The sequence below is a fragment of the Miscanthus floridulus genome, chromosome 4 (assembly GCF_019320115.1).
Source record: "Miscanthus floridulus cultivar M001 chromosome 4, ASM1932011v1, whole genome shotgun sequence".
Taxonomy (NCBI): Eukaryota; Viridiplantae; Streptophyta; class Magnoliopsida; order Poales; family Poaceae; genus Miscanthus; species Miscanthus floridulus.
In genome coordinates, this window is record NC_089583.1 from 120,978,451 (window position 1) to 120,992,316 (window position 13,866).

A 13,866-nucleotide genomic window follows, 5' to 3' on the forward strand; every position below is an offset into this window, starting at 1 on the left:
GGTGATCGAGAGTTTGGTGTTCACCCGGCGGAGCTTGTGGGTGACCCAACTCAAGTTGTGAGCGGCTTTGGGTGATTCGCCACGACGGAGTGTCGAAGAATCAACCCGTAGAGAGCACTTGATCCTTGCGCGGATCAAGGGGGAGCTACACCCTTGCGCGGGTGCTCCAACGAGGACTAGTGGGGAGTGGCGACTCTCCAATACCTCGGCAAAACATCGCCGCGTTCCTTTCTCTCTCTACTTACTTTGAGCACTTACTTTGAGTATTTACTTTGAGCAATTTAATACTTGTTTTACATCCATAGAATTGCTTGCTAGAGTAAGTTTGGAACATAGGTTGAGAGGTTGTCGTGCATTAGTTTAATATAAACACTTTTCTAGGCACAAGGGGTTAATTGGGCTATCCGTAGGATTTGATTATTGCAAGAGAATTTAGAATTAGCCTAATTCACCCCCCCTCTTGGGCATCTTGATCCTTTCAATGCCCCTAAAAACTTGATTTCGGGTCTCATCTAGATTAAATAGGACTTAGCCCACTCTGCACACCGACGTGGTACGCCGGGCGAGATTGGGTGGAACGAGAGGTGAGTGTCGATTGACCGAGAGGAGCGGGGAGGTCAGGAGTGGGGCCAGGGCAATGTGGGAAAGGCGTGTCGTTTTTTCTTTTTTATTCTTTCTCGGTGGAAGGGTGGTCAGGCGGACATGGGGAGCAGGAGGGTCTATTTTGTATGTACGTGATTTCTATGGGGTCACGAGGGAAGCAATGGATAAAGCGGGTGACGAACGAAGCAAACGACGGATGACGAGTGGAACCGTGAAGATGTTTTTCCGTTCTTCATAGTCATAGAGATAGAGAGGATAGGTGGACGTGGACCTGACATGTGGACCCCACATTTTAGATCCACGTCAAAGGCACGGTCAGTGTACAGAGAGGGTTAGGTCTTGTTTGAACCCGGATAAGACCTGAAAGCAAGTTAGAGACAAGAATATACCATGACCACCAACCAAGTTTATGGACCGACAATGATCACCTTGAAAGTTTATGGACTAAAATGACACCGCTCATAAAGTTTAGGGACCCACATATGTTACTATGGAAGTTTGTGGATAAGGAAGTTTAGGACTGACGGTGAATTTTACTCTTCAGGACAATAGAATGCATGTCCTCCAACCTTTTAATTCAACCAAAACATAAATCCGTAAAAATAAAGTCATAAACATCAAAAAGTTAATATAATGGAACTATCAAGGAATATCATTAAATGCATAAATTAGTGAAAGATATTCACTTTTTTCATTAACTAATTATATATAATCTATTGAGTAAGAGATTAATATGGGAACAATTAGATAACTAAATATCTAGGTGGATCCCCATATAGACGTTCCATGGAGAATTTATTGGAAACAATATATGAGGTTATATATCTAGGTGCGTTATACTTAGAGAAGCAAGTTACTAAATGACCAAAAAAAAATATGTGGATAAAAACACTAATTTAAATCACATATATAATGATTTTAACTTAGTAATTCATGATGGGGCTCCTAGGCTCCACAAGTATTCAATTATTGCTATGTATTTGGAGAAACATGCGAAGCTACTCAATTAAGAGAGCATCAGCCACAAACTTTAGCTAATTTTATGTCAGAAATACTAAAATACCCCATGCCCTCCCTATGTCAGAACCACAAAACCCTAGCTTTAAGGCACAAATTAAAGTGCAATCATTGAAAATGATAAAGGATTGGTATAAACTTACCTTCTTGACCAATCTCTTTCGTGAAGAACGAAGGCCAAAAGTCAAAACATTCCTTCCATTGAGGGAGATCTTGGAGGCTACTCGCTCCATCTAAAAGAAAAAGTGTGTAATTTTAGTTGAATGGGTTTCTTAGAGCAATGTATTTGTAGCTCAAAAACAATAACGGATTAGAGTTATATTCCCAGCATTTCTGTTATAGTTTGGACTAGATATATAATTAAACCACTTTTAATAAATCTAAAAATATACATATTCGATCTGGATCTTGGACTATGCAAACGGACCCTAAGGTTTGTATTAATTAATCTTTTACTTTTGACAAAGTTTATAAAAAAGTATATCGATATATATGTCTCTATTCTAGACGAAGATAGATGGATATTCTCGAATGCCATCAGCAAATGTCGTTATGAAACGTGCCTTTTGATTATTTTTTTTAGTCATTTCGTTACAAAAAAAAAAGACCTAGCGGGACCATTTTACGTCAGGCCCTTCCTGGCTTTTATCCCTTTGTTCCTAGACGACGGGCTCCCCTCTCAAACGCGCCCCCGTGAGACTTTTTAGAAGTAGAGATCTTATGCAACCCTTCGGGAGGGGCATTTCCTTTCAAACAAGTATAAATTTGCTCTTCGGTTAGTATAAATATGTAACTGTTCATTCAAAATCAATATGATTGTTCTTTTTTAAAAAAATATGTTATTGAGAACGGCCGGCTGACCGAGTGGTTAGTGCAGGCTCAGTACCTCCCCCAGGTAGTCGGAGTTCAAGTCTTGAGGGACTCACTCTCGTGGCTTTGGCCACAGCGACCAAGGTGGAGGAAAAAACTCCCTCGTCTGTCCCACGTCCAGAGCACAGGGTGGGAAAAAAAACTCCCTCGTCCCACGTCCAGAGCATAGGTCTGTGGCCAGCTCATCTCACGGAGCTACGGTGCCGCTATGTATGGGTGGAACAGGAATTCGAAGGTTTTCTCAATACGCGTGGAAAGATCTTCTGAAGCCGAAATACCTGGGGCTGTCTAGCCACCACGGATTAAGTTTTTTTTAATGTGTTATTCTTCATTCACGCAGGTAAAGATGACATGAAACAAATAATTTAAAATTGGTGGTCTACCAAAGAGGTTAGTATAAATACGTAACACTGTTCTTTCGAAATTAATATAATTGTTCTTTTTTCAATCGGTTGTTCTACATTGACGGCGTGTAAAAATGACAGGAAAAAGACATAAAAATTACAGTAAATAAATAATAAAAATAATAGTCTAGGAAATAAATAATAAAAATAATAGTCTGCCAAAGGCCCAATGGGCCTGCGATGCAGTGGGCCTAGGAAATAACATAAAATAATTATATACAGGAAACAAACAATAAAAAGTGGTGGTCTGCCAAAGGCCTAATGGACCTGCGATGCAATGGGGGCCCATTACCCTTCCAAGTTTAGAGGAAGTGAACGGTTTTGGCCATTTTGAGGCTACCAGCAACTCACGCATTGTCCACCTAAAGGGTATTGCGACATGCGAGGCCACTACTCAAACCTGGGAAGGCGGGCCGCGAAAGCAATCACAGGTCCAGGGCCCAAAGAGCCACCACCACCATCTGGCATCCGCACCACCTTAAATGCCCCCGCTAGGGTGACAAGCCATCGCTACTTGGTTGGGCGACGCGTCTGTTGAGGACAGATTATTTAAAGAGCGTTCGGCTGCACTGGATTATTTACTATTTATGTTGAAAATACTATTTATACTAAAATATTATGAAAGAAAAATACTATTCCGATTGAAAAAAAAAAATAGAACAAGCCGGCTGACCAGCCAGCCCAACAGAGTCTTAGCTGCTTGGGATATGTGCTAACTGGTGAGGTGGTACAAATTAACGAGAAGTGCCTGCACCAAAAATAAATAAATAAAACGTGTCTGCCGACCGCGCGCGTACACGGTGCACCCCGGCAGGCAGTCCGCCCCCCGCGGGTGAAGCTGTATTTTCACGACTTTGTTTTACATCAAGGTTGGCTCATTGGTTCAGACAGTTTCAAATCGCACACGATCCTGGACGCCCCCAGGATGCAATGCCGGTACACCGAGTAGCGAGCTCGCTCAGTCTAGCCAACAGATGAGCCACCTCATTAGCAGTACACCTTACATGAACAGAAGAAACATAAAGAAAACTACATCGTGATCGTGAGAAATGGCAAACATTGATGAGACAATTCTGCACGAAGTGGGCTTCTGCACTTGAGTGGGACAGACTGCAGCAGGAAAAAAAAATGGAGGTGTTTGTTGTCGTGATATCCTTGAATATAGCGTGATTGACCAGTTCTGATCAAATTGAAGCGACACTGGTTGCAGGAGAAAAGATGTACATCTTGGTACCATGCACGTCAACTTGAGCGCCAAAAGTTCCTATGACATTTTCTGATAGAGTTTCATGCTGAAAGGAACAATGCAAATTTCATGAGAACTGGTTTTTGTTGACCCAGTGCTTGAAAGGTGAACTGAATTCCCACACTTAATAGCAAACTTTTTTTTGGCTTATATTACCTTCCACAGGTCCCTAACAGAATAGGCAGCTGATCCATCAAGGCCTACTGCTGGCAGTTTCATTGTAATATTAGCAGTCCCTGAACAACGGTTCCATAGGGCAATAACAAGCCGATTTCCAGACAGGGGACCAGCCCACACCTGCAGCCACGAGTAACATTGTGAGCTTGATGTACTGATGCACTGAAAGTTGAAACTGGGCAAACAAGTTCCATCTCTGATGGCCGTCTATGCAGGCATGAATCAGCTACTCTACTAAAAAAACTTGTGCTTCACTTGATCACAAATGCAAAAATTAATCAAATACTGCCTGCAGATTTGGATGCCAATGAATATGACAGAAGCTTTTGCCTAATACATCAAATTAACAACCTACAGGCGTGCACATTGCTAGGCTGTTGCTTGTTGGGTAAAAACCAAATAAAAAAAGTTACTAAATTCTAAATTGATCATGCATAGGCTACAATACTGAAAAAACTCTCACGCACTATGGTCCTAATTATATTTTACAATAGGACAACCCTGTGGCTATAACAGAGTCTATAACAAGTGGGAAATGGACAGTCAAATCACCTCGCGGCATCCATATTTTCCTTCTCCTAAAATTTTTCTACCTTGAACTCCAAGAGGATCTGCAGAAAATACAACACATGCAACTCAATGGTTTATGTAATTATATGAACATTATCAATTTAACTGTTCTGCTGGATAAGGTATGTTGGGAAATTATGTACAGAAAAGGAGAAGGTTGTCAGTTGCTATGTAAAAACATATATTTATAGCCTGTGATGCTAAACCATGATAACATGTTCTCTCCCAAAGAAGAATCAGAATAATACCTTGGTTAACTTGAATTACCTCTTTGTTGCTCAATATTTCCATTGTTTCAGAAGTCATGTTTCTGACATCACAGCCAATTAATAGAGGGGCCTGAAGCATAACAGTATATAAGGAACTGCTAGCAGTTAACGCATTAGGATTAGAATATCTCCTTTCTCGCATCCAAATGTAATATCAGTAAATGGAGAATCGATACTAGTAATACTTGGATAACAATTATCATCTTCAATGAACTACAGTTTTTATTTTTCAAAACTCATTACCCCTTTACTCAAGTACCTTAAAGCAGTATTAAAAATATGATCGTACAACATCAGTCCAATCTCAATGAAAACTTACCTTCATGAGAGCCCAGATGCTAAAATGTGAGCGATACTCCGCTAAGGTCATGCCACCATTGCCTACTTCCAGCATATCTGGGTCTGCAGAGAAATAGAGGTTCGATAACAGAGTAACAGTATATTGAAAATTCCGAAAAGCACGGGAAATTGCACACAGATTGAACTCCTCACTAACATAATTACCATTCCAACCACCAGGTCCAGCATATGACGCCCACTTGTTGTTCTTATCAGCAATGTCTGTCATGCTTGTTTTCACGAGATACATAAATAAGTCAGTTTGAGAGCACATCAACAGAGGTAATGTTATCTTCCCTTTTTTCGACTGGAAAGAGCTTACCTTTTCCATGTATCTGTTATGTCATCAGTTGTACGCCAACTATTGCCCACTTTGCCAGCCCATAAGGCTGGATCATCCTGGCCCCTAAGTTAAAATAGCATGATAGCACATTACAGAGATCTCAATTCAACAAGCATTGAAGATAAGCATAACATATAACTGTATCCCCCCCCCCCCCCCCCCCCCCCCCCCCAAGGAAAGGAACCTACCATTCACACAAAGAGTAGAATATTTGGCGCCCAGTTGAGTTAAGAGCATCTCGCATAGGAGGATATCTACAAATATAACACCATGAAACAAACTTTAGCACACATGTTAAGGCCATATGTGTTCTAAACTGTGATCAACACTAAGGGAAGATATATGAGTCTTCTTGCCTTTTCTGAGGCTTTATTCCCAAATTGTAGCAGTTGTCATACTTTAGGTAATCAATACCCTGAAAACAAACAATTTTCATATTCATGTATTAGTACAATATCTTCATGTTTAAAGGTAGTTCAGCATAGTTAAAGTCCTGAAGTCACAAATTGGTAGGTTGACAAGAACAATTTAAATCAATATTGTATAGAGCGGTAGTTTAGTGGATGCTTCATGCACATACCCATGAAGCAAAGATCGCAGCATCGTCATTTTCATGATCGAGTGATCCAGGTCGAACTTGGCAAGTAAATTTCCTGAAAGATTTATCTTATTGAGATTGTTATTGTCAATGCTAAGTTAACTGTCCAGCAGATACAGAAATTTAAAATTCTATAATTGAGATGTTCACTTACCCAGCATCAGAGTATATACCAAGTTTCAGACCTTTCCCATGCACATAATCTGAAAGGGCTTTGATGCCTGAAGGGAAAGTCTTCGGATCAGGCAGCAATTGATCCTAAATGTTACAAGAAAGATCCATTAGAATTGTACAGATAAGCTGCTGATTATGCATGTGTTACAGTATTAGTATATCTTGTGATGAAATAAGCCAATTTTGTGACCCATGAAGGTATACAGATAAACTCAATTTAAAATAAAACGAAAAAAAATATATAACAGAGCAACTCAAAAAAAAATTACAGAAGGGTATGCTGTATGGAAAAGTTTAGAACATTGTATAGAGTTGTAAAAAATATTTTGTCGAAACAAAAATCAGAGAATAAACAGTATACAGACAAGGGCATTGTAATACAAAATTAGACATTTTCCCAATTTAGAATATCTGTACCGAGGTCCAGTTTTAACCAAAACCAGGAGAAATGGTCACACATACATTTTGCTAATGAAGTATACAATGAGCCATTCAACAAGTGCAACGAATAAGACTATTTGATCAGTACTTTGTCCAAGCTTGAACATTATGACATACAAATGGTCAAGTAAACTACACATTAACTACCTAATCAATTTCAGCGCATGTCTCAAAATGCAAATTGACAGATAATTTGGGAAAACATGGAATGAAAGCGTCCCATTACCTGCTTTCCTCTTTTCACGTAGGACCAGCAATCATCTGAAGAAGTAAGCAACAAACGAAAGATAAGATAAACAAAATAGTCTCTGGAGCCAAACAATCCGTCCTATTGAACCAAGTGGTATACCAATATTTACGAAGTTGTAGCCCAGCGCAGCCAGTCCCGTGGACACCAGCGCGTCAGCTGTTCAATAATAACAGGTGGAGAACATGTCTGAGCAAACTCTGCTTTGGAGAAGGCATTTTGGCAGCTATCACACACACACACACCACGCAAACACTAGTTGCTGCTTGCAAAGAACACTTGAACAGTGAACCGAAGCAGTCCCATATGTATCCAACAGTAATCATTCACCTATGTATGATATGACCTAACTGAATGTATTTTGAGCAGCGGGGGGCGCACCAAATAAGCGACCATTACGAATTGGGTCAAAACTTTGAAACGGTTGTTACTAAAACTAGAGTAGCGGAACTCCGGATTTGGCAGCGGAAGTTAGGAGGTGGAGGCCGCGATAGAACCGGAACCGAACCTGTCTCGCGGATGACCGTCTCGTTGATGTTGCAGGCGAAGAAATTCCAGCTGTTCCACCTGCGCACACGCAACGTAGTAGAACTGATTTAGAGCTGGCCGAAGCGCGAAGGCAGAGCAAGCGTGGCAGCAGCAGCAGCCTGCAGGCATGAGTTACCCTCCTTACCCCATCTGCGGAGTGAGCGCGAGGCCGTTGTTGAGCTGCAGCCTGCCGTAGTTGGAGGTGTCGTAGAGGCGGCGCAGCGCGGCGGTGGCGAGCGGCTGGATGCGCAGCGGCGCGGCCGCCGCCGGCCGCGGAGGCGAGAGGAGGAGGAGGAGGGCGGAGACGACGAGGAGGGGGAAGGGGAGGCGAGCCGCCGCCTCCATCTCTCCGCTTCGCGATGCGCCCTGCTCCTGCTCCTGCTCTCGCTTGCTTCCCCGCTTCCCCCGAATTTTGAGCGGTGGTTGATCTGTGCGGTGCGGGCGGCGACGCGTGCGAGAAGAGTCTTGTGATGACGGACGCGGACGCCGACGCCGCCCGCGGCGGGTGTTTCAATCATCGGGGGCCCACATGGCATTGACAAGTCCTGGAAGGGGCAGCAGGGGATGGGAGAAAAAGACGCGAGACAGGTGGCAGCTGGGTGGGGTTGGGGGCTGTTGGTTTGAACTTATCAGTTCAAAACTATAGTATTTTTCTCAACATTCCGATTTATCAGCTAATTTTAATATCAGCCGAAATCCATTAGTGAATTTTTTTTCTCCCTGCTTGGCGGGTCTTTCTAGATGAATGGGAATACTCCAATCTCTCCATCTCAAATTACTGTTAGCCGTCTAAAGATGAGAAAATTATTAGTGAGTTACTGTACTAGCTGTTGCAGAACACAAGCTAAATTCAAGAGGACCATGCATCTATTCGACAGACGGATCTGCCCCATCTAGTCTACTCCTTTCGTGCACGTGTGCAAGTTCAAAGCTATGATTGTATTTTTTTCTGGACTGAAGGAGTAGTCTACTGTAGTGGGGGAAAGAGGATTTCTCGTTTCTAGGTTTCTTTTTATATATACATATAAGCGAGGATTTTCCAGATCCCTTTGTGCGCTTGCCGCGGTTTGAACGGCTACGGCCTGCTCCCTCGGTCCAGAAAAAAAAAACATAATTCTAACCTTCACCTGAACGCGATACGGCCCTACGGGAGCATGCAATGGCCGCAGAGACGGCGCGGTGGCGACGTCACGTAACCATCGTGGTCGTCACATCTATCAGATCGTAGTCCACGAGACGCGTGCACTACTGGCCCCGTGTCGTGGCCACATCTATCCATCACCATAGGACGGCATATTCGAGGCTATGCCTTCCACGCTAGCGATAGAGTACCGAGCATTCCATTCCCCATGCGTCCAAGTGTACGTGCACGGATGAAGAATACAGTACATTAGTATTGGTACTTAGCGTGTGTGTTTGGTCTGGGGTGTGGTGGAACGAGATGGATTTAACCTAGTTTTCAAGAATGAGACAGTCCTGTTATGTGTTTGGTTGGGGGGATAAAATGGTCCTTGAGTTTCTATTGGGTAGCAGGAACGAAGGTGAACAGATTGGATGATGTACTTAACAACTCATCTGTCAAATCTAAGCAATGTGTTAACCAGTGGCACATGCTTAATTAACCATCGGATGGAATGTTTTATGGTCAAATCTAAGCAATGTTTAACAAGTGGAGCATGCTCTCTTTTTTTTAATTAACCATCGGTGAAAACTGAGGATTAGGATAAGCTCAAGGGTTAATATTATCAAAAAAAATTATTTAATTCACCTTATTCGGCCTTCAACTAACAGAGTTGTAGAGTGGCAAATGGTGGCTTCAGAATCAAGAAAAACAAAAATAAATCACAAAATTGAAAAAAAAACATAAAGATAAAATCACAAGTAGATTTCAAAGCATGGGCAAGAACACCAATCTCAAAAAAAAAGAGAAAGAGGGGAAAAAAAGGCAGAGGCCGTTCCATGAAACACTTGACTTTGAGGCCCATACGCTCAGTTGCAGGCCGGACGGACATGGGCCTATATATCAGATTTAGCCGGCCTGCCAACGGCGAGCCACCACCGCTCCACTCTTCGCTCTCAGGAGCCTCACGCCACTCGCTCGGGGCTCGGCTCCTCCCCTCCTCTGCTCCACGGCAACACCTGACCTGACACGAAATTGAAGGACGAGCACGGCGAAACCTACCACACCACACCAACTTTGTCCCATTCCCATGGTTCCTCAAAGCTGAAAGCGAGACATTCCTCGCAGCGCAGAGCACTTGAGCAGTTGGAGCTTTCCGTTCCCATTCCCCTCTACCTCCAGCCACATCTCTGTCCACCGTCGGCTCGGCACCCATGCGCTGCGCGTACGTCGCCATTGGTCAGGCCAGGTCCATCATCACGGGGGGCCTGGCTGCCTGGGAGAGATGGCGAAATCTTTGTACGTTGCGCATGTCCTCCTCCCGCCATGCGTACTATTTCTGCGCTCTGCCTGGCCGGCGCCTGCCTTCTCGCCCGTGGACTTCCACTGCACTGACGAACCTTACCTGCTGCTGCTGCTGAAGCTGCGGCGACTGCGAACAAGAACAATGCAAGGCCAAGCCCCACTCAGATCGAGCTGAGCTTTTGGGTTGGGTCTGCTGCTCCTTGTTGAGCTGCATGCTCCTCTGCGTTCCCACTGTTAGATCACTGTGGTATAGTATAGCAGCAGTAGGCTCCATGCCTCCATTCATGGCTGCCTGCTGTGGTGGCTGCATCATTTTATTTTACGGAATCCTTTTTTCTTCCCCTCCTAACCTTTTGGTGCTAGTATGGAGTATATCTGATAATAACTGGCAAAAGATAAAGGTCGCACACAGCCCTGCTCATTGCTGCCACTATCCGCCTGAAAAGAAAGGAATGAAGGAAACGGGCCCATCGGCATTGGATTGGAGTTGCAGGCTACTCCTACGCCAGGATCAGGATCATCATATCCACAGTTCCTCCTTTCCGCACGGCCGGCCGGCGAGCTCGATCGGCACAGACGGCACAGCAGGAAGGTGTTATCGGCGCCTGTTTTTTTTTTCACATTTGCCACTTGACGGCCGAAGCTGATCGAGCTGACGAGGACATCAGCTAGCGCTTGTTGCGTTGCTCTGGCTCTGGCCTGTCACTTTGGAGTGAAGTGTGGCACGGGTGAGTTTGAGTGGTGACTGGTGACCATGCCTGAACAGTGCGCTATGCTTTTTCCATTGCTACGGGGCAGCACTGCAGTTCTGCAGCGGCCGGCCAGGGCTACTCCTACTCTCGATTCGAGGAGCAGACCGACCAGTGGATAACTGAAGACGCACAGACACGTCCATTTCACCTGAGGCAGCATCGAGCATAGCATGGGGACTTGGCCTCGCCTCGCATCCTGGACTGGACAGGGGTCAGGGGCCGCCTGGCCTGAGGACGACGTGTCCTCTTGGAATGCCAGCGGATTCCCTTCCCTGCTCACCTCTGTACGGGCGTGCATGCCGTGGTTACCATTCACCAGGTTCTCTTCTGTTGCTTTTGCTTTTGTTTCCACGACGGCTCAGCTTTGCTCTGTTTTACACGAAATCCGTTGTTTTTGTTTACTCAGATGTAACTTTGGCTTATTGAGATCGGCACTAGCGTAGCAATAGTCGAAGAGACCAATTATGGTTTCATGTTTAGAGCTAGTTTGGAAACTCATATTCTCTAGACTTTTTCTAGGGTAAGCAATCCATGAGGATGTTGAGCACGCCAATATCAACAGGTCTAAGCTTCTGTATGCAAAACATCTCACGAAAGTGTTTGTCATGAGGTATATATATATATATATATATATATATATATATATATATATATATATATATATTCCAAATTCTTTAAATTTATATCATTTGGCGCTAACACTGTCCTTGTAATACAACTTGTGTTTTTTCAGAGTATGCTGCAAAATTAGATAAAACTACCTCAAAATGAGGACTTATTGGCATGACCAGAAAAAGGCCGGAGTCACCACATATGAAGAGGCTTCGCTAGAAGGGACCAGGCCAAAGCACGGCCTAGCGTCATATGGCGCCAACACTGTGCCCCCTAACGCAACTTCCAGGAAAGTCCTAAGGCTTAGAAGGACTCCAAGCGTTACTTCACTACTACACAATCCAAGATCTTCGATGAGATTCATCTGATCTCCATCGGAGATGTATGCTTTAATTTGTTTGGGTAGTTAGGATCAAGAATTAAACAATGTGTCGACGACCAGTGAAGGCCTGCACGGATATTATGGAAGCCAGAGCAAGAAACACGCGAAGACCAAACCCAAACATAGAAAAGACCAGCCCCGCACTATTCTTGTGTCGGACAACGCAACCTTGAGATGGCCTCAAATGGAAATGTCGGTGCAGAATATGACCAACTAGTAAATATTTGTAGTTTTGCCGTACGTTGTGATCAGAGGTGGCCTAGCACTCAATGACACAGGGTTTATACTGGTTCAGGCAACGTGTCCTACGTCCAGTTTGGGTCGGTCAGTGACTTTATTCCTAAGCCCAGGTGCTCGAAGTTTGCAGTGGGGTTACAAACGAGAAGGAGAAAGATGGGGTGTACGAGAGGTCCGATCGGCTCCGGTCGGAAGGGCCAAGAGCGACAGGAGCTACGCTATGAGCTAAGTGTTCAAGTGTGTGCTTGGGGTATGAACCCAACAGCTCTGTGGTTGTGAGCTGATGAACTCGATCGATGTTGGTTATCTTCCAGAAGGGCTCTCCCCTTTGTTGGAGGGGCGCGTCCCCGTTCATAGATAAAGGGGATGGCTTTACAAGTGAGAGGGTGAGGGTACGTACGCTACCGAGCCTTGTTGCCCACGCCTACCGAGCCTTGTTGCCCATGCCGGCGGGTACAAGATAATGGTAGGCGCCTACAACACTGTTGATGTCACTGTAGAATGTCAGATGCACGCGGGAGGTCGTGCTGCCTTTTTCAGGGATGATAGACGTCGGTACCTGCAAATACTGTTTGATGCCTAGAGGTATGTAGTCCATTGATGTCTTTGAGTTGGGCTTTGCACGACCTAGTGCTCAACCGTGGCCGCGGAATATTAGGCGATACGTTGCTCGCGTTCTCAAAAAAAAATATTTCTATTCATGTGTTTTCTCGTTCTTGCATTCCAAAGGGGCATTAAGCTAAGATAATTTTGTCCCGTAGGGGAGGGAATTGTAAAAAGAAAACTTTAGAACCATTGTCACGTACGTAGGGGCCTTAGGCCCTTAAGCTAGAGGCAGCACCTGAATTTACCATTGAAGATGTCCTTAAAGCGTTTGCCGCGATCTAGGAGAGAGAGAGAGAGAGAGAGAGAGATTCACGAAGCCAGGCTCGGGCGTCGGGTGCAATAATTCGGGGCCAGCCAGCAGCTGCGTGCTGTGGGCGTAGTGCGTGTGTTTGCGAGTGGCAGCAGGGGTGGTGGCACCGGCCAATGCAACACGGGGGGGGGGCGCAAATCATAAGCGGCGGCCAATGCCTAGACATCGGTACGTGCCTTTTTCAGTAACATTGATGGAACACTTGGACAGTTATAATGAATATGACAGTATGAAAGTTGTTAATGATCATTGGTTATCATTATTGGCTTAATCACATGTTTGCTCTAGTGTAGGTGCAAATCTAGTCGACAGATTATAAATAATTAATTTGACAATAATACTTTTAGAAAGGTTCTTAAAATGCTAAAAATGCTTTCTTTGCAAATGAGTCAGCTACCCTACTATAAAGCCTTCATAATCCTTGGTGTCACTTATTTCCGGTTATATCGGGTAAGTCTAGCTGAGTACCTTCTCGTACTCAGGATTTTATTCCACTTGTTGCAGATGGGCAGATGTATTACGGCTACTGTATCAACTGCCTTTATCCTACGATGGGTGATGCTTAGGACCATGGGCATGGTCATTCCTTATGTCTCGTCTGATGCTTTTATGGGAGACGATCATTCGCTGGCACTGTATTTGAACTCCGTGTGAGTGTGTGTGTGGTTTGAACAAATGGATTCCGCTACTTTTATTCGAACTTGTTTTGTAATAAC

General features: G+C 44.3%; 1 protein-coding gene across 2 annotated transcripts; it reads right to left on the reverse strand.

Annotated features, from left to right (window-relative positions):
- Positions 1 to 3,628: 3,628 nt before the first annotated feature.
- On the reverse strand, positions 3,629 to 8,276 carry LOC136552915 (alpha-galactosidase 3-like). Of its 2 annotated transcripts, XM_066544489.1 has the most exons (15): positions 7,972 to 8,275; positions 7,807 to 7,865; positions 7,401 to 7,457; positions 7,278 to 7,312; positions 6,591 to 6,694; positions 6,419 to 6,491; positions 6,195 to 6,253; positions 6,027 to 6,092; positions 5,818 to 5,901; positions 5,661 to 5,725; positions 5,476 to 5,558; positions 5,136 to 5,226; positions 4,870 to 4,928; positions 4,297 to 4,437; positions 3,629 to 4,186 (listed from the first exon to the last, which is right to left on the reverse strand). In XM_066544489.1, exons 1-15 carry the CDS (start codon positions 8,169 to 8,171, stop codon positions 4,079 to 4,081), a joined length of 1,284 nt encoding a protein of 427 aa, XP_066400586.1. In that variant the 5' UTR covers positions 8,172 to 8,275; the 3' UTR covers positions 3,629 to 4,078. The 2 variants fall into 2 exon arrangements, with proteins under 2 accessions (XP_066400586.1, XP_066400585.1); XM_066544488.1 differs by lacking the exon at positions 3,629 to 4,186 and having other exon boundaries at positions 5,155 to 5,226; positions 7,972 to 8,276.
- Between the last annotated feature and the right edge of the window lie 5,590 nt (positions 8,277 to 13,866).